Source organism: Salmo salar, chromosome 16 (genome assembly GCF_965601325.2).
Source record: "Salmo salar chromosome 16, fSalSal1, whole genome shotgun sequence".
Taxonomy (NCBI): domain Eukaryota; kingdom Metazoa; phylum Chordata; class Actinopteri; order Salmoniformes; family Salmonidae; genus Salmo; species Salmo salar.
Genome location: NC_138306.1, coordinates 32,984,283 through 33,011,908, shown reverse-complemented (window position 1 = coordinate 33,011,908; position 27,626 = coordinate 32,984,283). Strand labels below are relative to the sequence as shown.

General features: G+C 40.1%; 2 protein-coding genes across 3 annotated transcripts in view; one reads left to right on the top strand and one right to left on the bottom strand.

The window, feature by feature from the left end:
• Window positions 1-27,626, bottom strand: part of LOC106573727 (guanine nucleotide-binding protein G(o) subunit alpha) — a 160,240-nt gene that overhangs the window by 130,127 nt on the left and 2,487 nt on the right. The window lies entirely within an intron of this gene.
• LOC145861171 (uncharacterized) lies at window positions 15,786-25,459 on the top strand. The gene is made up of 3 exons (XM_082963237.1): window positions 15,786-15,887; window positions 19,807-20,322; window positions 25,409-25,459. The coding sequence occupies exons 1-3, from the start codon at window positions 15,786-15,788 to the stop codon at window positions 25,457-25,459; spliced, it is 669 nt and encodes a 222-aa protein (XP_082819363.1).

Here is a 27,626-nt window from a genome sequence, read left to right as displayed (position 1 = left end):
TTGTCTTTCAATCATCCAGGTGATTCTTTTTTGGGGTCCACCACTAGCACCTTTTTAATACAGTAGAGAGGGAGATTTGAAGCTGTCCTCAAATAGGTTTTAGGAAGACATGTTGAACTAATTAAAAGAATAGCAGTACAGCAAATGTGAATCAGCTTTCAGATAATTCACTGAAAGTTGTGTGTATTATGGTCTTTGTTGCATGTCTTTTTATCCACAGGGGGCCAGTGTGGGTGCAGGTTCGGGTTGTAACCAAGCAATAACACACCTGATTCAACTAATCATGTCTTGATTGAAGTCTATGATTAGTTGAATCAGGTCTGTACTGGTTGGCAAAGAACAAAAGTCCACATTGATCTCCGTGGATATGATTGGACACCCAGTTATGAGTGCTACTTACATGATGAATAGTAATGATCCAAATTAGGCCAGTATATGTTAGAAATGTCTAAACTTAGATTTTAGTGGGCTTAATAGGTACATTTACATATTCAAAGCTTCCTTAGGCATCTCACCATATTGAACTCAACCTACAGGAAGTTTGTTTGTTGTGATTGAATGGGGGAAACAGCTGTGGGCAAAGTTCTGACAGGTGGGTGTTTCTTGGGTGTGTCCTTGCCAGCCCCAAGACACACCCACATCAAACCACACCCCCAAGCTAACTCATGTTTGGCTTCCGTCATGGCCGCCAGCATTTCTTGAAGAGCAAGCCAAAAAACAAGGACAAATCAAAGGGTGCAGTTCCCCTTTAATTGTTGTTCAGAAATTATTTGATATTGAGATAAAACGGCTGCATTGGACCTTTCACTTCTTAAAAATATAGACTCTTAGCTTTAATTTCACACCAAATTTGATGTGGTCCTATGAACTGCACATGTTGGTGCTCATGGGTTCTTTTCCATGGAAATGGCCAACATGAACACACAATCTCTTTTTCTGATATGGAGACTCAGAGGAAGAAAGCTTGAGTTATGAAGTGTGTTCTACACCGAGATGGTGGACACTATGGTATACTGTGGATGTTTTAGGATGACAGACAAGACACTGTGTACATGGGTAAGTTTGTGTATGTGAGAGAGTGTATGTGAGAGAGAGGCTGGACCACAAATTGAGGCTACCTTAAACAACAGAGCTTGCTAATGAGCAGAACAGAGAACCATGGTGACTAATACAGATAGATGGGCTGAGGAGATGTTTGACAAACATATCTCAAACCTCTCCTACTGTTCTTACTGTTTTCACTAACAAACGAGGGCTGGGCGATATATCAAATGAATTCGATTCATTCAAATGTATGTTTTAGCGCAATGTTCCAAATGCCTGTGTCGCAAGAATCTAGGTTTTTATTAGTTTTTTTCGTTTTTATGATCGTTCTGTGTCTTTTTGGTCTTGCCTCCTTTGCTCCTTCTGTGCTGTGCACCTTCCCACTTGCACACAGACACCAAGCCCCTCCCCCTGCCACTCTCAAAAACAACAACGATAGAAAACTTCTTCCTTTCTGACAACAAGCAGTTTAAACTCACTAAACTCACTGCATTTAAGGTTTAGTCCAACAGAATCTGTCATATGGACACCGAACCCTTAAATAAATTCATTTACTGTAATAGATGAGAACATAACCTTTCTAACCATACCCTTTTTATGTCTCAACTCCCAAAATGTAGAACAGAGCAGGTCCTACTAAAATGAGAGCATCAATGACCATGATTGTGGAAAATGAATGCTCAGTTTCTGTCGGACCTGGCATTGCGGTACAATGTACCGCTAGCAGCATTTTTGCCAAAGACTGTTCTGTGCTAGCGTTCTAGTCTGTGTTTTATAAATGTGCAATGAGCATATAAAGATGCATTTATATAAGGAATTGCCAACTTGTTCTCATTCTGAGAAATAAGCATCTTATCCAGGTAGGCCGCTTGATTTCAATATCTAAACAAAGTCAACAGGCTACACAGTTGTAGACGGACAAGAGGGTGAGTTCATAACAGTTAAACTGTTCTACCTTCTTAGCAAGCAAATAGATCCAAGTAGGCTAGACTTTAAATATAAAGATTAGCTGGCTACTCACTAGCGTGAGATTGTTAATTTTCTATAATGCCTGCTACAACAAGTGTGTCATTATTAGTGGATGTGCATTGTGCACAATTCTGTTTACATTTGTAACAAAAAGGCATTTTCATAGAGAGATTTGAAAGCCAGATCAGTGATTATTGCAAAAGAAAGCATGTTAAACTAATTTGATGAATGAATTAAATTATTAGTGGGTCTTATAGTTGTGGAAAGTTTATATTTTTCCTAGGTATAATTTTACAAGCCTTGAATTCATTAGATTATTCCTGACTGTTTGAAATGCAGTGTACAACGGAAAGACTTGAGAATGTCCAAAGAGATACAATTGAGCACACAGGCTGTGGGGGATTTCCACCACCAAAACCACCTGAAATTGTGACTCGTTTTAGGAAACTAGGCGTATGTTGCGGGTCACTACTTCAGAGGAGAGCCGTTTGAACGTAAACTTTTTTTTATTATCAAAGTGCGTTTTTTTGGCAGAAATGCCTTCTGGAACATGTGAACTTTCATGTACCTTAATAACAAACTTGTATGCCATCTGTAAATACAAATACAATTGTTAAATTACGAACCTAGTTGTTTGGCTACAGAAAAAGTCAGCAACCTTCCTGCTACCCATGATTGGCTGAGATAATGAGTGGGCTGGACATGCAGAGAGATTAGTTTGAATTGGTCTGCCAAATTGCATGCTTCTGTCTATTTGAGCTGGTCAGAATGTGTAGGTAATCCTGTCTAACGGAGCTTTTAAAAAATATATATATTGCGTAGTAGAACTGCATAAGTGTTGCTCTCCACCTTCTGGAGGACTGAGTTTTGAAATCAGTGGAATTAGAGTATGATAGCTAAGGACATAGCGAAAACGCCTGTCTCCGGATTACATCGTCAAACTAAGGGCAACCATGGCATCCGTGACAGGGAATAGCGTCCATCCATGATGTATACGGGTAAGATAGTCTAGCTAGCTACATTTTCAGATATTACACATTTCTAATTTTGACAGAAAGTCTTTTTCATTTCAAGTTAAAGTGTACTGTTAGCTAGCTAGCTAACGTTAGCTGGCTGGCTCGCTAGCTAATGTTATGTGTATGATCTTATTATTCGTATCTCAGAGCCATTTGCTTTGCTAGTTATAGCCTAATGTTAGCTAGCTAACATTGAACCTGGTTGGTTAGCTACCTGCAGATTCATGCAGGGTAGTAATGTCATGAGTTGTGATTATGGTTCATTGTTTAGCTAGCTAGCTAGCTAGCTAGCTACATGTCTTAACAAAAGACTCCACTCTACAAGTAACAATTTCAATAGAATGTCACTGCGACACCTGTTGATAGACGTAGCTGGTAAATTTGTTCTGACAATTTACTACAATTTCAGAGCACTTTTTCTGAGTGTACCAGAGCGCAGAATAACTAACTAATATACAAATGCTCAACAACTGTTGAATATGGCCTGTGTCATTAAAAGTTGGCAAAAAAGCGCTCGGACAGAACGCTCGGATCAACCCTTAAAGAGATGGGTGGGGCTATAAAGCTTAAGAGGGGGTGAAGGATGCTGAATGGGTATACACAAAGAAGAGCTCTCCAGTAGGTACCAAAACAAAGGGAATTTTCTAAAATGTGAGAATAGAAGTTTATCAATTTTCAAAGCAGAATTACTTTCCCATTGTTCCTCAAAGGCAGTGTATGATATACCATTTTGTAACTCCGTGTCTCTGCTTTTATCCAATGTAAAAAACACAATTTCAAATTTTGCTACATAAGACCGAATCAAGGCGGTCGGTCACAATTATTCTGTAATAGGTATTTCGATTCAGGTGGTAGACTAACAATTTTTCGTCTTGCTTTTAAATTTTTTTTGCAGGGAGTCCCATTGAGATGTAGATCTATTTTAAGGAAAGCCCTGCATATAAACAATATATAAAAACAACATAATACAAATATACAAGCTAAAAAACATACTCAAGAGAAACAATCACATTCCTCAGAAAAGAGGTTCCCAATCAACAATTTGAACTGCCCTATAGGCCCCAGAACATCAAGTTGCAGGGAACTCTATACAAGATCACACATGGGGTGCAAAGAAAGTGAAAGCAGATTTACTTAACTCAGTGGAGATCGAAGGGATCACCAGAGTTAACCATCCCTGAGACCGAGTCTGGAGGCTCGTATTTCTGTAGGTTAACAATGAAGTAAGGTATGGCAGAGGGATTTATAAATAAAAAGAGAGCAATCAATCGATCTATGTGACTTCAAAGAGGGCCAGTCTACTTTCTGAAATAGAATGAAGTGATGTGTACTGAACCTGTCACCCGTAATAAAGCGCACCTAGTGTCCTATGATAAACTGCATCCAATGGTTTCAATACAATGGCAGCAGAATTCATATATAGACAATATCACCATAGTCTATAACCGGTATGAATGTGGCTGAATTATTGCTATTTAACAAAAAATGAATGATGTGTTTTCTTCTATTTTGTTCATCTATCCAGATGCATTAGTATTTATAAGCGGTGACATGATCAATGTGGGCACCATCTGAGGTATATGCCTAAATCATAGATGCATTTTTAAGTGTTTTGGAAAACAACATAGACTTGGTTTTATCTGCATTCAGCACCAATTTCAGTTCAACAAAGGTTTTCTGTAAAGTAATAAATGCAGATTGTAGTTCAGATAGAGCCTGATCAACCATGGGGGCAATAGCATACACAACACACAGCTGGTTTGAAAATGGTTCAGGACAAATTCAAATGAAAGCCTCTGAATCAGTAAAGAGTGTTCAACAATGCCCAAAACAATTGTAGTTAAGAAATATCTTAGTTGAGTATTTATCAAGGATTCTACAATTTTAGCTAGGCAAGAGAGTTTGGAAATAGGGTGATAATTATTTAGGTCACACGGGTCACCACCTTTGTGAAGTGGGAGTATATTGGCCGCCTTCCAGACCCTGGGGATAGCACCAGAGATAATCCTCAGGTTAAATATGTGTCAATGATTCCGCAATCAGGGAAGCAGAAAGCTGAAGCAAGAAAGCGTCAAGCATATCTGGATTGTTTTAAGCATCAATCTTAAGCAAGGCATCTAGCACATCAAAAGTAGAAAATTGTTGAAATGAAAACAAAGATTCACTAGTATTTGACTGGTTTTCCATGGAGCCAACTAGAGGCTAGGAGGAGGAGCAGTCGACTGACAGACCAGGGTCAATTATACCTCCATTTATTTCAAATAAAAAGCCTGCCGAGATAAAATGCTGATTAAAAGCATTACTTATCCCCTTTTTCTCAGTAATGATGACAGAGTCTGACAGAACTTCAGACCTGCCAAACCTGTCCAACTTTTTAGAGTACCAGACATGCGCTGCAAATTGGAGATTCAAGGGTTTTCTTTCCCCCGCACACTCGTGCGTGCGTTGTTTGTGAGTCTGATCGCAATTCTAGAATTGTACCAAATCAAGTCTATAAAAGGTTGGAATACTTTCTTTCTTGACAGTATTCCATTTACACACATGGTAAAAGTCACTAACAAGATGTAATTAGAAAGAACACAAGGGGCCTTTATGCTTGGAGTTTATTTTATTGTATTAAACAAATAATGATAAGTTATTTGTTTAGGTACAAAATGTACAAAGGTCTTCAAATGAAACTCTGATATGATAAGAACAGATGTTTGAAGCAGAGCATCGGTATCAAATAAACATGTTCTCCATAATAAAAACCAAAAAGCTATGATAGGAAACAGTGGGTGAGAACAAATCTTCTGGAGACCTTCAAATGTTCAGGAAATCATTTCCTATACAGATTTGTCTGGTAGCTATCAGATTTAGCCTTACGCAGCAGAGCATCAGGGTAGACTTCTTTGTGGCAAACAGTTCCACTGGCAATCATTGAAACCTTCTTGGTAACGAGGGCACTCAGCATGTCTGTCCTGAGGGAGATTTTTGATGACGTGGATCATAATTACAGTTACAGTCTATCAGGTTACGTGGAAAATACAACTAATGGGACGCAGAATTAAATGTATATCACACTCGCACAAATGTGACCAGTTATTTTTTGTATTTGCATTTCATTTCTTTCACTAGCAAATGCTAGTGAACTGCTGGCATTTTAGAGCCCACTGAATGTCCATCTTATGTTCGCTTGAAACAATTAGTGTTTACCTTTCCACAACACACGGAGTCGAAAAGGGATTTGTCCATGTGTTTACGTACAGCTGACAGTCGGCAAACTGCATCACAACAAACAGGAGGAGGGGCAACACGGGGTAGCTACGTTGAATAATGATGTATTAATCTCCATGTCCATTGACACAAACTCCGTACATATATGTGTGTTGCAGCTCGAGAATCGGGATGTTAGATTTACTCAGTGGATTTATTTTTTATTGAAATGTAAAAAAAAAAAATCAGCCCTATTTATTTCTGCGTACTTTACCTCGGATCTCGTACCTGCGTACATGGACAGAGAATTGCATAGTTGGTACGCAAAATGCGTGCATGTTGGCAGGTCTGGAACTTGCTTAGGCAGGGAAGAAGAATAATTTCCATGCTTCAGTACATTAACTGTTTTCAAAAATGTAGACAGATCACCAGCAGAATCAGATATAGAGCTTAATAAGTAGCTTGATTTAGGGCAAGGGGGATAACTAGTCAGTTGTCCAACTGAATGTAACTCAATTCAATTGAAATCTGTCCTCTGCATTTAACCCAACCCCTCTGAATCAGAGAGGTGCAGGGGACTGCCTTAATTAACATCCACAGCACCAAGGGAACAGTGGGTCAACTGCCTTGCTCAGGGGCAGAACAACAGATTTTACCTTGTCAACTGGGGGATTTAATCCAGCAACCTTTTGGTTACTGGCCCAATGCTCTAACCACTAGGCTACCTGTTAAAGCTGCAATGTGTAGCTTTTTGGGTGACCTGACCAAATTGACATAGAAATGTGTGTTATAGATCTGTCACTCATATTGAAAGCAAGTCTAAGAAGCGGTAGATCTGTTCTATGTGCGCTATTTATACGCTTCCCGTTCTTAAGTCTTTTACTTTTGCTTTTGTACACCAGCTTCAAACAGCTGAAAATACAATATTTTTGGTTATGGAAAAGATGTTTAGATGTGACAATGATTCTCTAAATTATACTTGCTTTTTGTCACATAAACTAAACTATTAGAATTTTTGCAACCAGGAAATAGCAGAGCGATTTTTGCATAGTCCATCTTTAAGGAAAGGCACCACAGGCTGAAAGGACATTTTTGCATCAACATATCAATTCTGAGATTTTGGGGTATTTTGGTCCTTTAATATTAGTACTTTCAAAACGTTTACATAAAAATTACAAAAAACTTGACGTAAATGTATATTTTCCAAATTTCCCCAAAAAACTAAAACATATTCAAAGATGACAAAAAATGTAATGTGATACAATTTTGTATCACTTATTTTCAATTTAAATCCGTATAATAAAATGATAGCAATAACAATGCTAAACATGGAACTTGGAACTGTATGTTGACAATGGTTAAGGTAAAATTAAATTACAGTTAATAAAATAATATTATAATTTCACAGCTCACTACATTTAATCATCTATCATTTAAAAGCCCAGCTCATAGAGAATGTTACAAACTAGACAATATGTAGTAACTTACTTTGAAAATATTGTGATTGGGTCTAAATAGGCATTTGGCGATTGGTAGGCTAAATTCATTGTAGTTCTCTAACTGCCATTTCCCGAAAGTCAGACTCTTCTCACACGCCAACTCATTTTTCTCAGCTTCAGAAGCATCTGCATCTGTTAGATACAGTGTTAGATACAGATTCAGAACCCTTGACTTTTTACACATTTGTTACGGTCTTATTCTAAAATTGATAAAATTGTTTTTTCCCTCATCTACCTGCACACAATACCCTATACTGACAAAGAAAAAACGTTTTTTATTTTTTTTGCTAAATATTTTTTTTTTAAACCCGGAAATATCACATTTACTAAGTACTTTGTTCAAGCACCTTTGGCAGTGATTACAGCATCGAGTCTTCTTGAGTATTACGCTACAAGCTTGGCACACCCGTATTTGAGGAGTTTCTCCCATTATTCTATGCAGATCCTCTCAAGCTCTGTCAGGCTGCACAGATATTTTCAAGTCTCTCTTGTAATTTTCGATCGGTTTCAAGTCCGGGTTCTGGCTGAGCCACTCAAGGACATTTAGAGACTTGTTCCGAATCCACTCCTGCGTTGTCTTGACTGTGTGCTTAGGGTCGTTGTCCTGTTGGAAGGTGAACCTTCGCCCCAGTCTGAGGTCCTGAGCGCTCTGGAGCAGGTTTTCATCAAGGATCTCTGTGTACTTTGCTCCATTCATCTATGCCTCGATCCTGACTAGTCCCCCAGTCCCTGCCGCTGAAAAACATCCCTTCCACGTGATGCTGCCACCAGCATGCCTCACCGTAGGGTTGGTGCCAGGTTTCCTCCAAACATGATGCTTGGCATTCAGGCCAAAGAGTTCAATCTTGGTTTCATCAGAATCTTGTTTCTCATGGTCTGAGAGTCTTTAGGTGCCTTTTGTCAAACTCCAAGCGGGCTGTCATGTGCCTTTTGCTGAGGAGTGGCTTCCGTCTGGCCACTCTACCATAAAGGCCTGATTGGTGGAGTGCTGCAGAGATGGTTGTCTTTCTGGAAGGTTCTCCCATCTTCACAGAGGAACTCTAGAGCTCTGTCAGAGTGACCATCAGGTTCTTGGTCACCTCCCTGACCAAGGCCCTTCTCCCATGATTGCTCAGTTTGGCCGGGTGGAAGTGTTTGGTGGTTGCAAACATCTTCCATTTAAGAATGATGGAGGCCACTGTGTTCTTGGGGAACGTCAATGCTGTAGAAACTTTTTGGTACCCTTCCCCAGATCTGTGATCTACGGACAATAGCTTGGTTTTTGCTCTGACATGCACTGTCAACTGTGGGACCTTATATAGACAAGTGTTCCTTTCCAAATCATCTCCAATCAATTGAATTTACCACAAGTGGACTCCAATTAAGTTGTAGTAACATCTCAAGGATGATCAATGGAAACAGGATGCACCTGAACTCAATTTTGAGTCTCATAGCAAAGGGGCTGAATACTTATGTAAATAAGGTATTTATGTTTTTTATTTGTAATAAATTTGCAAACATTTCTAAAAACTTGTTTTCACTTTCTCATTATGGGGTATTATGTGTAGATTGCGGAGGATTAAAAAAAAAACATTTTAGAATAAGGCTGTAATGTAACAAAATGTGGAAAAAGTCAAGTGGTCTGTCTGAAAACCTTCGGAAGGCACTGTATATTCTCCAGACTTGTATAGACGGAATTGTTGATATGTTGTAAAAATTGGATTCTTGATAACATTTTATCTGAAAATATGTGCCAAAAAGGCATGTTTGTTGTATTTTACAGAAAGCAAGAAAAAAAGTATATATTCACAATCTACTCCATACAAGTCCGGTCCAGGAGGATCTTAAAAAAATGTAATCAAAATATTTAGGCTGACTTCATCCAGTGTCCAGAAAAATGGATTTGCAGTATATGCAAATATTTAATGAGATGCCTCATTTGCATATTTTAATAAAATATTTCAGAAAAGTTGTAATACAAAAAAAGTATTATATTTGTGTTTAAATTCAACTAGTAAAAGTTCCTTGTTATATGATTAAGGAAAAAAATACCCTATTAGGGTATGGTGACAGCTGGTGTAACTGAGTCAGGTTTGTCATTTTCTATAGGGTTGAGGTCAAGGCTTTGTGATGGCCACTCCAATACCTTGACTTTGTTGTCCTTAAGCCAAATTGTTTAAATTGGGTCAAACAAAAATTTGGCTTAATTAATTTGATTAATATTATGGTGTTTCTATTCAGAGAAAAACTAAAAATGAAACCCTCAGGGTTTCTATGGCGCTGTACAATGTAACATCGGGAGTAGGCTACAGGATCGGAGGATTCTAAATGGTTTGCCTTCATTAGACAACTTTGTTCCAATATTTCTGTAAATCAGTGATATTAATTCCCATAGTAATTCGTTATGGATCCATAACTAAACAACATCTGCATTTTCAAAGAGTATTTTTTTATCATTATTTTATTAACGAAATGTGTTTATTTGTTTGTTAGGCTACTGTGCTGTCTACAATACATACTCTAGTAAACATGGGAAAGTGCAAGTGGGAGACCAGGGTTCAAATCCCTGTTGGGGAGGAAGGAGTAGGCTGTCCTTGTAAATAAGAATGTGTTCTTAACTGGTTCCATATGTGTTATTTCATAGTTGTGATGTCTTCACTATTATTCTACAATGTAGAAAATAGTAAAAATAAAGAAAAATCCTGGAATGAGTAGGTGTGTCAAAATTTTTGACTGGTACTTGCTTAATTAATTGGAGGATTCTAAATTGTTTGCCTTCATTAGACATTAATCAACACTAGTGAGACTCATTTCACCTATGGTAGGCCTACATTATATAAAAAAATATGTTTTTCAATGACGTGACTCTCCGCCAATAAATACATTTAGAGGATTGGAGGACTCTAAATTAATATCTAAGGGGCATTTTCTGTTAGATATTCTCACAGATCCTAAGAAACTTTTATATAATTCTAAATTAATTCATAATAATAATCACTTTGTTTAAAAAGTAACTATATTTTGGAGATCTCGTTTTCATTTAACCTAGAGTGAGCGAGAAAAGGGCAAAAAAACAGACATCACTTGCTTCAACACATATCTCAAGAATATCATGGCATATTTGAACAAGTAATTTGTTATGGATCCATAACTAAATAAACATCAGAATTTTGAAATAGTATTTTTAGATATTTTATTAACGAAACAGAGCATACAGTACATACTGTAGTAAACATGGGAAAGTGCCAAATTCCTTACATAAGGGAGAGCAGGCCATGTCCAGACTTTCTCGGTGACCTCAAGTACTCATTAACTCTGTCTTTAATGCTTTTTCGGGTTGCATCAGTCATGGACGGAAACTTCTGAGACACAGTATTAATGATAAACACCCGGAGGTTCACTGTTAAGCCACATTTGCCTCGGGATCCAACCCAGTTTGTATTCTGTGCCCACTCGTGGTATCTCTCTTCGGTTACACATCTCCACCTGACTCTCCACTAATGAGGAGTGATTCTCCACCAATACCACCTGACTCTGGACCAATGAGGTGTGACTCTCCACCAATACCACCTGACTCTGGACCAATGAGGTGTGACTCTCCACCAATACCACCTGGCTCTGCACCTTATGCTGGTCTCCCTTCAATGACTCGATCTCGGTCTTCAAAGTTTGAATCTCACCAATGAGCACCTTCATCAGATGAGCAGAATGGTACTGCCCTGAGCCCTCATCGATTACAGTGGCCTATGATAGAAACGGTAGATCAATTAAGAATTAAAAGTGACTCCAACACACAAATGCTGCGTACACATTTTAACAATCTAGCTTAACTAACGGCTTTCTTGACAACCATGTGTTTTTTTTTTTCGGTGTGGCCCGTTGTCCAGCCCTTTATCCACTGATCTCCACGGATGGTTGTCCGCATGGTTGTAAGCTCTGCAAAAATACATTCACGTTTTTAATACACAATTATCGATTTTATTATACAGTATGCCTACACATTGATAGGCTACATACCTTCTCTCTTTTTTTATAAAATGCTCTGAAACCAAAATACCTTTAGTTTTGGTGATCCTCTCAGCTCCGGCTCATTTTCAAGTCCTCTGGTGGTTACAGTCCTAACCCTGGAATGGGTAGCACCATAGAAAGAAGCTGGTTTGATGAAAACTATGTCCATTCCGTCTGTTCTCTTTGGTCGCAATGTGATTACAATTTTTATTAACAGCTCGTTTTGGAATGGTAACTGTGTTTAGGGTGTAGTTTTGGGCGGGGTGAGGAAAGGCATGACTTTCAGGTTACAATAGGCAAAAAGTATACAGCAGATTGCAGATTGTCCTCACTTTGATTATACTGTAGCACCATGACCAGGATCTCTATTCATTTAAGTGAGCAGATTAGGGCTTTCAGGAGGAATGGAAAATATACTGCAGACATTTCCAAAATACTGGCAGACTTGTGGATTTTGGTCATGGACAGTGCTATTCGCAAACACTATCATCAGATGCCTGTTTAGCGCCGAACTCGAAAGCCCAGGAAAATGAACAGGTAGAGTAGGCTACGATACTTTAATGTAGCCTAATAATGCTAAAAATAATGCTTAAATAAATCAACTTCTGGTCTTTACTGTATACTGCACATTTTACGTTTAAAAAAAAAGATCAGATCATTAAGCATGTGTGTTTGCTTGTTTTGTACTGTTCTGTAGTTTCAACCCAATGATTCATCTGACAAACACAGAACTTCTCATCCTGCAGGCCCAGGCATGGATCAAAGCTGGCCAGACATTCAATAATGCCATCCTCACAGACGAATCAACCGTGTGTCACATGAGTTGATGCTGGAGAGATGAAGCAGGTACGGGGAGTCAAACATTTAATAAAGAACGGACATGGAACGAGACAGGAACAGCGTCAGCATACAAGAAAACAAAGACAAAAAAACAATAAATGCAGAAGCGGGGAACAGAGCTGGGGAACAGAGCTGGGGAACAGAGCTGGGGAACAGAGCTGGGGAACAGAGCTGGGAAACAGAGCTGGGGAACAGAGCTGGGGAACAGAGCTGGGGAACAGAGCTGGGGAACAGAGCTGGGAAACAGAGCTGGGGAACATACTGTACATACTATCTCAATTGGCCCGACCAACCAGTGCTCCCGCACATTGCCTAACCGGGCAATCTGCATTGTGTCCCACCACCCGCCAACCCCTCTTTTTACGCTACTGCTGCTCTCTGTTCATCATATATGCATAGTCACTTTAACCATATCTACATGTACATACTACCTCAATCAGCCTGACTAACCGGTGTCTGTATGTAGCCTCACTACTTTTATAGCCTCGCTACTGTATATAGCCTTGCTACTCTTATTTTCAAATGTCATTTTACTGTTGTTCTATTTCTTTACTTACCTACACCCACCCACACACACACACACACACACACACACACACACACACACACACACACATACCTGTAAGTAAGCATTTCACTGTGAGGTCTACACCTGTTGTATTCGGCGCACGGGGAGTGGGAGCAGACATGACACTGTGGCCATTGAGCAATTTGCTCAAAGATGAACTGGTCAAGGCCATCAAGATGTTTTGACTAGAGAAATTGACGATACAACAATGCAACAAATACATTGATCATCTCAGCAAGGTTTTACCTGTGGTTGTGGAGCTGGGTGGAAGTGCGACTAAAATGTAGTTTATATAAACATCTGCATTTGAATGTCTTTTTTCTCATTATTTTATTTGATTTTATTTACGAAAGCATAAAGATGATGCTGAATAAATACTGTACTGCTGTTTTGAGTTAGAAATGTAACACTTTAGAGAACTTATTAAGCATCGAATACTTTGCAAGTTGGGGGATTTTTCCCAACAGTAGCCGGGTTATAAAAAGTCTATTGTTCTAATAGGAAACATTTGCATGATGGGCTACACCTGCTACAGTTGTGAAAAACAAGTGTTTGAAAACCTGTTTTCAAAATGCCTCCAGTTGTCCATGACTACTGTAAATAAAAACACAGCATCTTGTTTACTTCTTGTTTACATTCTGTATTGTGTCACACATCATTTACCTTTCCAATTACTTTTAGAGTTTGGGATTTACAAATGTGCACTTTTAATTATTAGTTACAATGTTTAGATCTAACGTGCAGACCTTTTTTCTTTAAATTATTATTTTATGTAGGATGCTACATTTTTGACCAGTTGCAATTGTAAGTTGGCCTAATAAAGCCTCATAGCCTATCTCACTCTGTTAAGTTAATTTCATTTATATAGGTCTAGGCTCTGAAGAAATAGACTCCAATTAAGCACTCTTATTGTTTGTAAAGTCAAATTAAAATGAAGATTATTGTTGAAATGAATTTCTCAACTGGTGTAGGTTTTCTCCATCTGTTGGTGTGCAACACTTGCATAACAAGACAGCTATATTTTCAGCACCAGCCTACCCCGGCCAATGAAGGCCTACCCCGGCCAAACCTGCTGGCCAATTGTGCGCCGCCCTATGGCACTCCCAATTACGGTCGGATGTGATACAGCCTGAATTCGAACCATAGATTAAAAAAAAAAAAATCAGAACATTAACCGTGTGTGGGTAGATACGTGTGTAGGTAATGTGGAAAGATATAGTTGGGGGGGTCACACCTAGCTCAGCTATGAGACAAGTCTTTAGTAAAGGTTGAATAGTCTATTGTTCAGCTAACAGCCCATCCTGCTACGCTTGTGAAAAACTAGTAATAATACTTTTTCCCCTTTCTACATGTTAAAGATTCCAATTGATAAAGTGTTTTTAGCCACAATCGGCCCCAACCCCAATTAATACATTTGGGCACAGTCGATAGCATGCTGGACTTCGGGCTAAAATGTTGAGGGGTCGAAACCTGCTCCGTGCTTGTTTCATTACATTATTATGCAGGTCTCAGAGCAAATAGCCTGGATTGTTACTCCCATCCTATTCCTCGCTCTCTTCCACACGTCATTCAGCACGCTTGTGGGCGTGCTAGCAGGATGTACTGTTTTCTATTCTGTATATGAATTACAAAATCATGTTTCTAGTCTATTGCATAGTTACAATGTGTAATCATTGATGTCCCAGGAGCAGGAGTGGTAAACACAGTTGAAGTGTATAATTGTAATAAATACATGCAGACACAGCATCATTCACAGAATGGCGTTTGATACACCTGGTTTTGGATATGACAGAAAAAAAACTTGCAAAATAGCGATTTATGTAAATTAACTTTATGACAAAAAAATATGCACAATCGTTTGTCTCTACATTAACTAACATATTCCTCTCATTTGTATATTTTTTGCTTGACTCGTTTTGACATTATAACTACTTACATTTGCCTCCCCGTAATGTTTTGTCAGCCATCTTTGCTGAAGAAAGTCACCAGAGAGGGGTGGATCCGTGTCAAATTCGTCATTGGAACCACTTGCTATGATTGGTCATATAAAAACCTTGGGACCCAAATGCATAATGAGTGCTCTAACTCCCCCTTGTGGTGGTCTGGAGCAATGAAGCCGTGACGCTGGGTACCTCTAAGTCCTGCGGTGTAAGCTCACAACTTTTAAAGGAGGAACCTCTGTAGCTGGAAACGGCTGATTTTTAATGGAATATCTACAATTGCCAAGAAACTGAAGATCTCGTACAATGCTGTGTACTACTCCCTTCACAGAACAGCACAAACTGGCTCTAACCAGAATAGAGAGAGGAGTGGGAGGCCTCGGGATGCGACTCCGGGATGCTGGCCTTCTAGGCAGAGTTCCTCTGTCCAGTGTCTGTGTTCTTTTGCCCATCTTAATCTTTTCTTTTTATTGGCCAGTCTGAGATATGGCTTTTTCTTTGCAACCCTGCCTAGAAGGCCAGCATCCACTTGCAAATTTAAGGAAAGTTGGCGGGTGCACAGTGCACTGTTCGGATGCTGAATTATTTTGGATGAATGTGCGAAAGTAACCTATTTTTTTAAGTGATTTGCTTGACAATCATCATGTGTTCATGGCACATTAAAAGTTAATCGATTTTTACAATTAAAGCATGTAAAGACATAAGACGAGTTGTGGGGGTTGCTTGCATGCTGGCTGTGTGGGAGTGCTTGACGCGTTCACTGAGGCGACAAGTCGGGCGAGAGGCAGCGCTGCACGGCACTGGCTGTATTATGCCAGCAGCGAATTTTGTGAGTGATGGTTTTATTCTTTCAAGTATAAACTACCAATATTCAGTGGCTACAGCCCTACAATCGCAATTAAAAACATTGCTAAATACCAGTGAATTGAAAATGTGTCCTATCTGTCTTTCTGTGCAACTGGCTAGCAGGTAGCTCACTCAGTCTATTCTGTGCTTAGGCTAATTATTTTCTGCAGTTTATTCTCCCATCACTATAGCAACTCATCAACACCAAAAATAACCTTACAATGTAACCTAACCAAAGAGTTTCATCTCCAGCGAGAAGTTTTTGTATGGAGGTCAGTGAGAGTGTCGAATTTGGTTAACAAAAAATGCAATGGCTTATTTGGTACGTGTGGCTTATTTGATAGAATAGCTGTTTGGTAATGATTGGGTTGTTACGAGTGTACTGATGTAAGTAGGACACGAGACATCCCAGCAACTTTGAGAAAAAACACTTTATATTAGAGTTGTGCCTGGTCGTAACTTTACCACAGCCACAAAGTCATAAACCGTGCCTATTTCTAGAATTTCTCTTCTTAAAATGTGATTTTAAACCTAACCCTAACCTTTTATTTATTTTTGTATGTTTTTGTATGACCCTAACCTTAACTACACTGCTACCTTATGCCAAACCCTAACTTTAAATTAAAACCCCCAAATCATTTTTACGACATAGCTAACTTTGTGGCTGGGGTAACTACTGCACCTGTTGTTCAAGTGCATATCTACCCTCTCATTGGTTAGGACAGACCTACCTGATCTTGCCTCCTCCCGACTGCCTCCATTTTTTTAAACATTTATTTTTATTGTCACAGCGGCCACAAGAGTATCTGATGAATACCATGGATAGTCTGTGACCCAACTCAGGTGTAGGCCTACCTTAAAAGTAATCTATGCTATTTGACTAGTAGCCCTCTGTGTTACAGTTCAGACTTAGTGAGAAATGTTAGGCTGTGTGTCTCTGTGTTAGGCTTTGTGTGATGTGTGTTGTGATGGGTGTGTGTGTGTGTGTGTGGGGGGAGGGGGGGGGGGGGCTGTGTGTGAGTGTGTTGGTGGGGGTAATGTGTGTGGGGATGCATAAAGTAGTATATTTTTTCACAAAGCATGAAGATTTGTTAATAATATGACCACCATATCTTAAATTATTGGGTTTAAATTATTGTAATTATGTATCCCGTACTGCCTAAATTGCATATTAAGTGCACAATTTGCATAATATAGCATTTTCATTTAAGAATTTTTACTTTTATTTGAATCATCTCTGTGTTCTACATCAGCCCTGAAAATGTAATAACAATAAGACCACATTATCTTGAGATATTGGACAAAACGTGTTGAATTTAAGAATCCAGACAGGTGATTTGGTGCCATTATTGACTAGGGCTTAACATTCAACTGTCCGTGACCTTTTTGACGTTTTCTGATCACTTACAAATTAGATATTGAAGCAATGGTAAGTCCTATCCTCATGAATTGAAAGGGTCTGTTCCTGAGAAGCTTCTCTATAATACCAGAACCACAGTTTAATTTTGTCCCCTAACACGTCAGTATTCAAAATCCAGACAAGAGATTGCCTCAAAAGAAACAAAGCACCAACATAGGAGAGAGAAGGTATGTTTTTCATGCAATTTGTTTTGCTTCACTGGATACAGAAATGACGCTGGACGATTTCCCATAGGTAGTTAACTAGCTAATGTTTGTCAGCTAGCCTAGTGTTAGACTTTCCATGCAACTAGTAGAGTTTTTTGGGATTAGCTAGCTAGTTTTCTAACCAGGGCCGTTTCTAGCTCTTTGGGGGCCCTAAGAGAGATTTGGTTGCCCCCCCCCCCCCCCCCCCCCCCATTTCAGTGGCCCCGCCCGTTGACATTTTGCCATGGGGCGTAGAGAAAATGTTGCAGTTTTATAACAAATTTCATGCAATTCTACTCATTTTTCCATGGGGCAGGGAGAAGAAAAAAAACAGTTTTACAGCTTATTTCCTACCATTCTATCCATTTTGCCATGGGGTGGTGTCAGGAGGGAGGAGCAAGGAGACTGCCTCTCACCCGACTCATCGTCCCTCCGCTCTCCATCCGCTGAGAAAAGGCGAACACAGTCTCCTGCCTCATGGATAAATTCATGTTGTCACTCTATGGCCAGAGAAAGTGAAATATTCCTTGATATTAAAAAAGACTCACGCCACTAATGTTAACAACGCAAGCTTATCGAAACACTATGCTATACTCATTCATTGCAGCTGCAGTGCTGGAATGAAGCATTTGGCCTATTGCTCAAGGAAACTGTGGACACACGGTGATCTGAGCTATCTGATTGGCCAGATAGGTGTACAGCTGTACTTGATTTGCGCTATACCTTCAGACATGAAATGGTTCAAAATGGGAACACTCCAGGCGCTAGGGCTGCTAAATCAAGTGCACCTATCGCCAACAGCGCTAAACAAAAAAAATAAAAAATAAGAACGCTAGGCTTTATTGTTGTTGTTTTTTACAGAAACGTTTGGTGATCGACTACGAATATCTCAGAGATCGACCAGTTGATTGCGATTGACCGGTTGATAACCACTGTTATAAGGTTAGCTAGCTAGCTACTTGTGTCAACAAACCTATGAGTAAGGTTAGTTAATTTTCAATGTAAACACCTGCTAACTTAATGTTAGCAAGTACTATTATTGCTAGCTGTATAACGCAACATCTACCTAGGTAGCTAGGCCTAGCTATAGGCCTAAACTATAGAAATCATTATAATGATAACTAGTATTAGTAGGTTAATGTAGAGTGTCTATGCTAAATTGTCATACATTCTTCTTCTCTACCACAGATTCCCATAAGTTATTTTTGTAAACATTTTATTGAACCTTTATTTAACTTGGCAAGTCAGTTAAGAACAAATTCTTATTTACAATGATGGCCTACCCCGGACGACACTGGGCTAATTATGTGTCGCCCTATTGAACTCCCAATCAAGGCCGGATGTGATTCAGCCTGGATTCAAACCAGGGACTGTAGTGATGCCTCTTGTGTAACTGTGTAGGTTCCGTCCCTCTCTTCGCCCCAACCCGGGCTCGAACCAGGGACCCTTCCACACATCAACAACTGACACCCACGAAGCATCGTTACCCATTGCGCCACAAAAGCCGCGGCTCTTGCAACACAAGGGGAACAACCACTTCAGGTCTCAGAGCGAGTGACGTCACCGATTGAAACGCTATTAGCGCACACCACCGCTAACTAACTAGCCATTTCACATCGGTTACACTTGCACTGAGCCCAAGTTCTCAGACTCCAGGATGGGAAAACGCTTAGAAGAAAGAAACAGATAAAGACAGAGACGTTGTTGATTTCCATTGTTACTTGTAATGTTAAAAAGGAGATAAAAAGAAGGGCTGTCCCAACGAAAAAAAATCTTGGTCGACCGAGAGTCGTCTGTTCTTTTGACTAATCGATTGGTCAAAACTTTCAAATGTGTATTTTTCCATATATAGACACACCCTAGGTTTGAATAAAATCAACTATATGTAGGCTACTGAGCTTATTAAATGCTTTAAGACATGCAAATTACTAAAGAGGGAGCTAGAGATCAAAAACCAGAAGAAAAAAACCTGTTCCCACCCTCCTCCTCCTGCTGCCCGCTGCTGCTGGCCTTCGCAGATTCTGCCTTTAAGCTCCTGAAGTTGCCGGTTATAGGCCACACCAGCGGTCGGCAACCTTTTCCATTTGGAATGCCAAGTTATCTTAACATTTCTACTGATCTGTGTGCCAGTTATGATTTTTTCATATGCACATTTTCATGGAACAGTTCTAGGTCCTCTCCTATTCTCGCTATACACCAAGTCACTTGGCTCTGTCATATCCTCACATGGTCTCTCCTATAATTGCTACGCAGACGACACACAATTAATCTTCTCCTTTCCCCCTTCTGATAACCAGGTGATGAATCGCATCTCTGCATGTCTGGCAGACATATCAGTGTGGATGACGGATCACCACCTCAAGCTGAACCTCGGCAAGAAGGAGCTGCTCTTCCTCCCGGGGAAGGACTGCCCGTTCCATGATCTCGCCATCACGGTGGACAACTCCATTGTGTCCTCCTCCCAGAGTGCTAAGAGCCTTGGCATGACCCTGGACAACACCCTGTCGTTCTCCGCTAACATCAAGGCGGTGACCCGATCCTGTAGGTTCATGCTCTACAACATTCGCAGAGTACGACCCTGCCTCACACAGGAAGCGGCGCAGGTCCTAATCCAGGCACTTGTCATCTCCCGTCTGGATTACTGCAACTCGCTGCTGGCGGGGCTCCCTGCCTGTGCCATTAAACCCTTACAACTCATCCAGAACGCCGCAGCCTGTCTGGTGTTCAACCTTCCCAAGTTCTCGCACGTCACCCCGCTCCTCCGCACACTCCACTGGCTTCCAGTTGAAGCTCGCATCTGCTACAAGACCATGGTGCTTGCCTACGGAGCTGTGAGGGGAACGGCACCTCCGTACCTTCAGGCTCTGATCAGTCCCTACACCCAAAGAAGGGCACTGCATTCATCCACCTCTGGCCTGCTGGCCCCCCTACCTCTGCGGAAGCACAGTTCCCGCTCAGCCCAGTCAAAACTGTTCGCTGCTCTGGCACCCCAATGGTGGAACAAGCTCCCTCACGACGCCAGGACAGCGGAGTCAATCACCACCTTCCGGAGACACCTGAAACCCCACCTCTTTAAGGATCACCTGAACCCCCCCCCCCAAAAAAAAGATATAGATGTACTATTGTAAAGTGGTTGTTCCACTGGATATCTTAAGGTAAATGCACCAATTTGTAAAATGTAAATTTCATTGATAATAAGGTCTTCATATCTCAAAATCAATGTAATGTGGTTAAACAAAACTCTATCTAAATGAAAATGATACAAATACAAAAATAACTTCTATAGCCTTCCCTGTAGCTCAGTTGGTAGAGCATGGTGTTTGCAACGCCAGGGTTGTGTGTTTGATTCCCATGGGGGGCCAGCACAGAATTTTTTTTAATGAAATGTATGCATTCACTACTGTAAATTGCTCTGAATAAGAGTGTCTGCTAAATTACTAAAAATGAAAATGTAAAAATTTCCATTGCCAGTATGTAAAAATAGCCTATATAAAGCCAACAAATAAAAATATTGCAGCCTGTAAATATCCTGATAAAATGAAATATCTTATAAATCACATTGGCTACGCATGGCCTGTCTGCAAGGAACTTGAAACATTGTATCAACTATTAACTTAGTCAGCCCCAAAGCTCATGCTAGCAAACTTTCAACATTGTATAAAATATTCTTGGCCCTCAAGAGTTTCCTGCCCCAGTCAGCTCCAGACAGGCAGACACAGCTGTAGGCTATTTGCGCAAGGGATAAGAAGTAATCAGGAAGGCCAATTTTATGACGTTTCCACCCGACCAGAGTATAACATTTTTCCCCCTTTCATGATGAGTGCTTATCGAAAGGGAGAGAGCTGTAAAGATTTTTCAAATTGGCTACGTTGAGGAACTATTGTCATTCTCAATGGATGTAAAAGCAGACTTTATTTACCTACAGTGTGAGGCGAAGAAAAAAGCCTAGGCCAAGTTGTATGTGTAATCAAGTGCGTGTCCTTACTCAAGATTGACAGAAGCCCAAATTGACAACTTGTAAATGGAATGAAATAAACCCCCCCAAAACCTCTCACAAGTGTAGCCTATGTTGTGCGCTCTACAAACAACCTGTTCACTCCTACAACGACAACGGTAAGACTGTAATAATAATATATTGAATACATTAACAGAAATTACCGTAACCAAACAAACGTAGATTAGAAATTATGGGAGTTAATGGTAAATGTACTACTGGTGATACTGGTATGCCACCCCCACGGCCTCTGCAATAGATTAGTCCACTCAGACAGGCGTGAATCAGACAGATGTCTCACGTGCCATAATTTTTTTATATAGTCTGCCAGAATAGCCAGCAAAGTTTTTCAATGGCAATTTCAATAAAATTAGATTTAAAAAACAGATAAAAAAACACCTTATGGAACAGCGGGGACTGTGAAGCAACACAAACATTGGCACAGACACATGCATACACACACACACACACACACACACACACACACACACACACACACACACACACACACACACACTATACATATTGGCCAGTCTGAGATAACTCTGCCTAGAAGGCCAGCATCCCAGAATCGCCTCTTCACTGTTGACGTTGAGACTGGTGTTTTGCGGGTACTATTTAATGAAACTGCCAGTTGAGGACTTGTGAGGCATCTGTTTCTCAAACTAGACACTCTAATGTACTTGTCCTCTTGCTCAGTTGTGCACCGGGGCCTTCCACTCCTCTTTCTATTCTTGTTAGAGACTGTTTGCGCTGTTCTGTGAAGGGAGTAGTACACCGCTCTGTACGAGATCTTCAGTTTCTTGGAAATTTCTCGCATGTAATAACCTTCACTTCTCAGAACAAGAATAGAATGACGAGTTTCAGAAGAAAGTTCTTTGTTACTGGCTATTTTGGGCCTGTAATCGAACCCACAAATGCTGATGCTCCAGATACTCAACTAGTCTAAAGAAGGCCAGTTTTATTGCTTCTTTATCAGAACAACAGTTTTCAGCTGTGCTAACATAATTGCAAAAGGGTTTTCTTATGATCAATTAGCCTTTTAAAATGATAAACTTGGATTAGTTAACACAACATGCCATTGGAACACAGGAGTGATGGTTGCTGATAATGGGCCTCTGTACGCCTATGTAGATATTCCATGAGAAAATCTGCCATTTCCAGCTATAATAGTCATTTACAACATTAACAATGTCTACACTGTATTTCTGATTAATGTTATGTTATTTTAGGTGACAAAAAATAGCTTTTCTTTAAAAAACAAGGACATTTCTAAGTGACCCCAAACTTTTGAATGGTAGTGTAAGTAAATAAGGTATTTCAGATTTTTTTTGTTTTATATATTTGAAAAAAATTCTAAAACCTGTTTTTGCTTTGTCATTATGGGGTATTGTGTGTAGATTGCTGAGGATCTTTATTTATTTAATACATTTTAGAATAAGGCTGTAATGTAACGTAACAAAATGTAGACATTTTCAAGGGGTCTGAATACTTTCCGAAGGCACTGTACCTGCAGTACCTGTACCTGCATATGCAATGGTTAGGAGATGAAGCAGATTACGTTTTTCATTTCACCTGTCAAATAATTCTACATGATGAATCTTACTGTAGTTCCCCTGGACAGTTGAGCCAGTCACCTGTTTGTTTGTAAATAGCACAATGGGATATAGCAGGAGCGGTTGAGTCCAGGTGTGTATTGACAGGGTTGTGTTTTTTGTTGTTGGACAGAGTGATCAGGGACATGCAACTATAGTTTTTCTTCCCAGAAAATACATTAGTCCAACACATTAGGCAGAAAATAGCTTCCTTTTCATCATATGACAACAGAAGTGCAACACTACAGTGGGGGGGGAAAAGTATTTGATCCCCTGCTGATTTTGTACGTTTGCCCACTGATAAAGAAAGGATCAGTCTATAATTTGAATGGTAGGTTTATATGAAAAGTGAGATACAGAATAACAACAACAAAAATCCAGAAAAAAGCATGTCTAAAATGTTATAAATTGATTAGGATTTTAATGAGGGAAATAAGTATTTGACCCCCTCTCAATCAGAAAGATTTCTGGCTCCCAGGTGTCTTTTATACAGGTAACGAGCTCCTAACTGCAGCTTGTTAACTGTAAAAAAGACATCTGTCCACAGAAGCAATCAATCAATCAGATTCCAAACTCTCCACCATGGCCAAGACCAAAGAGCTCTCCAAGGATGTCAGGGACAAGATTGTAGACCTACACAAGGCTGGAATGGGCTACAAGACCATCGCCAAGCAGCTTGGTGAGAAGGTGACAACATTTGGTGCGATTATTCGCAAATGGAATAAACACAAAAGAACTGTCAATATCCCTCGGCCTGGGGCTCCATGGAAGATCTCACCTCGTGGAGTTGCAATGATCATGAGAACGGTGAGGAATCAGCCCAGAACTACACGGGAGGATCTTGTATATGATCTCAAGGCAGCTGGGACCATAGTCACCAAGAAAACAATTGGTAACACACTACGCCGTGAAGGACTGAAATCCTGCAGCACCCACAAGGTCCCCCTGCTCAAGAATACATATACATTCCCGTCTGAAGTTTGCCAATGAACATCTGAATGATTCAGAGGACAACTGGTGAAAGTGTTGTGGTCAGATGAGACCAAAATGGAGCTCTTTGGCATCAACTCAACTCGCCGTGTTTGGAGGAGTAGGAATGCTGTCTATGACCCCAAGAACACCATCTCCACCGTCAAACATGGAGGTGGAAACATTATGCTTTGGGGGTGTTTTTCTGCTAAGGGGACAGGACAACTTCACTGCATCAAAGGGACGATGGACAGGGCCATGTACCGTCAAATCTTGGGTGAGAACATCCTTCCCTCAGCCAGGCTCATTGAAAATGGGTCGTGGATGGGTATTCCAGCATGACAATGATGCAAAACACACGGCCAAGGCAACAAAGGAGTGGCTCAAGAAGAAGCACATTAAGGTCCTGGAGTGGCCTAGCCAGTCTCCAGACCATAATCCCATAGAAAATCTGTGGAGGGAGCTGAAGGTTCGAGTTGCCAAACGTCAGCCTCGAAACCTTAATGACTTGGAGAAGATCTGCAAAGAGGTGTGGGACAAAATCCCTCCTGTGATTGCCAACAAGGGTTTTGCCACCAAGTACTAAGTCATGTTTTGCAGAGGGGTCAAATACTTATTTCCCTCATTAAAATGCAAATCATTTTATAACATTTTTGACATGCGTTTTTCTGGATTTTTTTGTTGTTATTCTGTCTCTCACTGTTCAAATAAACCTACCATTAAAATTATAGACTGATCATTTCTTTGTAAGTGGGCAAACGTACAAAATCAGCTAGGGGATCAAATACTTTTTCCCCCCACTGTATTTGGATGGCAGCCACATAAGTAAATGAGCATACAGTGGAAAGCAAGGTATTTTTTGCAAAAATGAAGCATGGCTATCATATTTCGAATGTTTAGGCCTATCATATAAAGAATGTAGCCAGCTACAATTACCAATGTATTGCTTAAAGATAATCTAGCATTTTCCTGGAGAAAAATTAGGCTGGCTACACCGAGAAAAGTACCAGAGAAAAGTAGCTACATATCAGTCAGAGCGCTGTCTGCTGAGAGAATGCAGTTTGTGAATTCTCATTAGAATTTAAAAGTGCAACTGAAGCACAAAATGTGTCTGATGCCGAGCATAAATTCCAATAAGCATTTTAGATCTACATTTACAAAACGCGGCAAGATATTTTCTTATGCATTTGATCTTTTTTTTAAGTGGCTGAATTAATAAGGTAACGGGGCATCATATTGTGTTAGCTTTCTGCTGTGTTTGAGAAGTGCTATCTTGATTTCCTTGCGTTTTTTCTTAACTCCATTCTCGGCCCATCTACTCCTCCCCCCTCTTCTCCGAAGCTTAGCAGGCAGGCCCATTGCCCTAGCGACACCATACAGAAACAGCTGTAGACATGCTGCTGGAGAGCCAGTACTGTTCTTCCTTCAGACAAGCATGCGTCAAAACTTTGTTCATTTGCACAATGTCTCTTGTTCAAATACGCTTGTAAATGTGCGAACTCACCAAAAATTACATTTGGTATTACCTACCTATACATGGTATCACCCACCTATACTTGTATAACTTCATGAGCTGGATTGCCTGTCTTTGCAATTTGTTTATTTTCGTTTGCGCTCGTTAGCATATTCAGCTAGCAGCCTCTATAGAAATTCGCTATTACTTGTGCTAATTTTGTTAGCATTTTGATAATAGATGCCCAATGGGATTTTTTGCTGTTCTTTTGGCACCCCCTTGTGTACCAAGCCGGTAATACCTTAACCTGTTAGGGCTAGGGGGCAGTATTTACACGGCCGGATAAAAAACGTACCCGATTTAATCTGGTTATCAAATACTTTTTATTGAAATCTTAGGATCTTTGCTGTAACGTGACACTTCCTACGGCTCCCATAGGCTCTCAGAACCCGGGAAAAAGCTGAATGATGTCGAGGCAGCCCCTGGCTGAAAAACATTAGCGCGTTTGGATAGTGGTCGGTCAGAGTACTATGAGACTGAGGCGCGTGCACGAGGCGACCCCATGTTTTTATTTTCTCTCTCTTTGTACTAAAACACAGATTCCCGGTCAGAATATTATCGCTTTTTTACGAGAAAAATGGCATAAAAATGGATTTTAAACAGCGGTTGACATGCTTCGAAGTACGGTAATGGAATATTTAGAATTTTTTTGTCACGAAACGCGTCGTGCGCGTCACCCTTCTTTACACTTCGGATAGTGTCTTGAACGCACGAACAAAACAGAGGATATTTGAACATAACTATGGATTATTTTGAGCCAAACCAACATTTGTTATTGAAGTAGAAGTCCTGGGAGTGCATTCTGACGAAGAACAGCAAAGGTAATAACATTTTTCTTATAGTAAATCTGACTTTGGTGAGGGCTAAACTTGGTGGGTGTCTAAATAGCTAGCCCTGTGATGCCGGGCTATCTACTTAGAATATTGCAAAATGTGCTTTCACCGAAAAGCTATTTTAAAATCGAACATAGCGAGTGCATAGAGGAGTTCTGTATCTATAATTCTTAAAATAATTGTTATGTTTTTTGTGAACGTTTATCGTGAGTAATTTAGTAAATTCACCGGAAGTATGCTAGTTCTGAACGTCACATGCTAATGTAAAAAGCTGGTTTTTGATATAAATATGAACTTGATTGAACAAAACATGCATGTATTGTATAACATAATGTCCTAAGATTGTCATCTGATGAAGATCATCAAAGGTTAGTGCTGCATTTAGCTGTCTTCTGGGTTTTTGTGACATTATATGCTAGCTTGAAAAATGGGTGTCTGATTATTTCTGGCTGGGTACTCTGCTGACATAATCTAATGTTTTGCTTTCGTTGTAAAGCCTTTTTGAAATCGGACAGTGTGGTTAGATTAACGAGAGTCTTGTCTTTAAAATGGTGTAAAATAGCCATATGTTTGAGAAATTGAAGTAATAGCATTTCTAAGGTATTTGAATAACGCGCCACGGGATTCCACTGGCTGTTACGTAGGTGGGACGAAATCGTCCCACTGGCCCTAGAGAAGTTAAATCTCGGGATTAGAGAAGGATGGTATGACGATATGAAAATCTGGATACCGCCCAACCCTATCACCTAGTAATTAAATTGTACTTATGCAGATAGTACATGTACTCCGTGGTGTACTAGTGGGTTTATCCTCCCACTTCAATGGCAAGGAGGTTCAGGTTGACATAATGGGCAACATACACATTATTTATAAGTATTCTTTTATATATATAATCTTGGATGACACCCATATGGTAGACCCCAGTCAGTGAGGTTGACCTATATCTGATCTGTTTTTGAAACTCAACCAAATTAACCAAAATGGCACACTTTTGGGGGGCAACGGCTAGCAACAACACTGAGTGGAGATTTTGTAGAGTGCGCATTCATGGGTTGGTAATTAGAGCCTATCCAACCTTTCTAATCTTGGACAGCCAGCGCATCTGTCCACAAGAGATTACAACCTTGCGACAGATGTTACTGAATCGAATGTTGCTGATAGGAAACAAAACACTAAATTGGTGAATGTAATGGAAACTTGCCTATTTGTAACA

Excerpts from the sequence above, each read along its gene's own strand:
- LOC145861171 (XM_082963237.1), top strand. The coding sequence starts at position 15,786 with ATGCTGGCTGTGTGGGAGTGCTTGACGCGTTCACTGAGGCGACAAGTC. Across the intron at positions 15,888-19,806 it reads TTATGCCAGCAGCGAATTTT|GTGATGAATCGCATCTCTGC; the intron begins GTGAGTGATGGT and ends TCTGATAACCAG. Across the intron at positions 20,323-25,408 it reads GCATCTGCTACAAGACCATG|CTTAGCAGGCAGGCCCATTG; the intron begins GTGCTTGCCTAC and ends TCTTCTCCGAAG.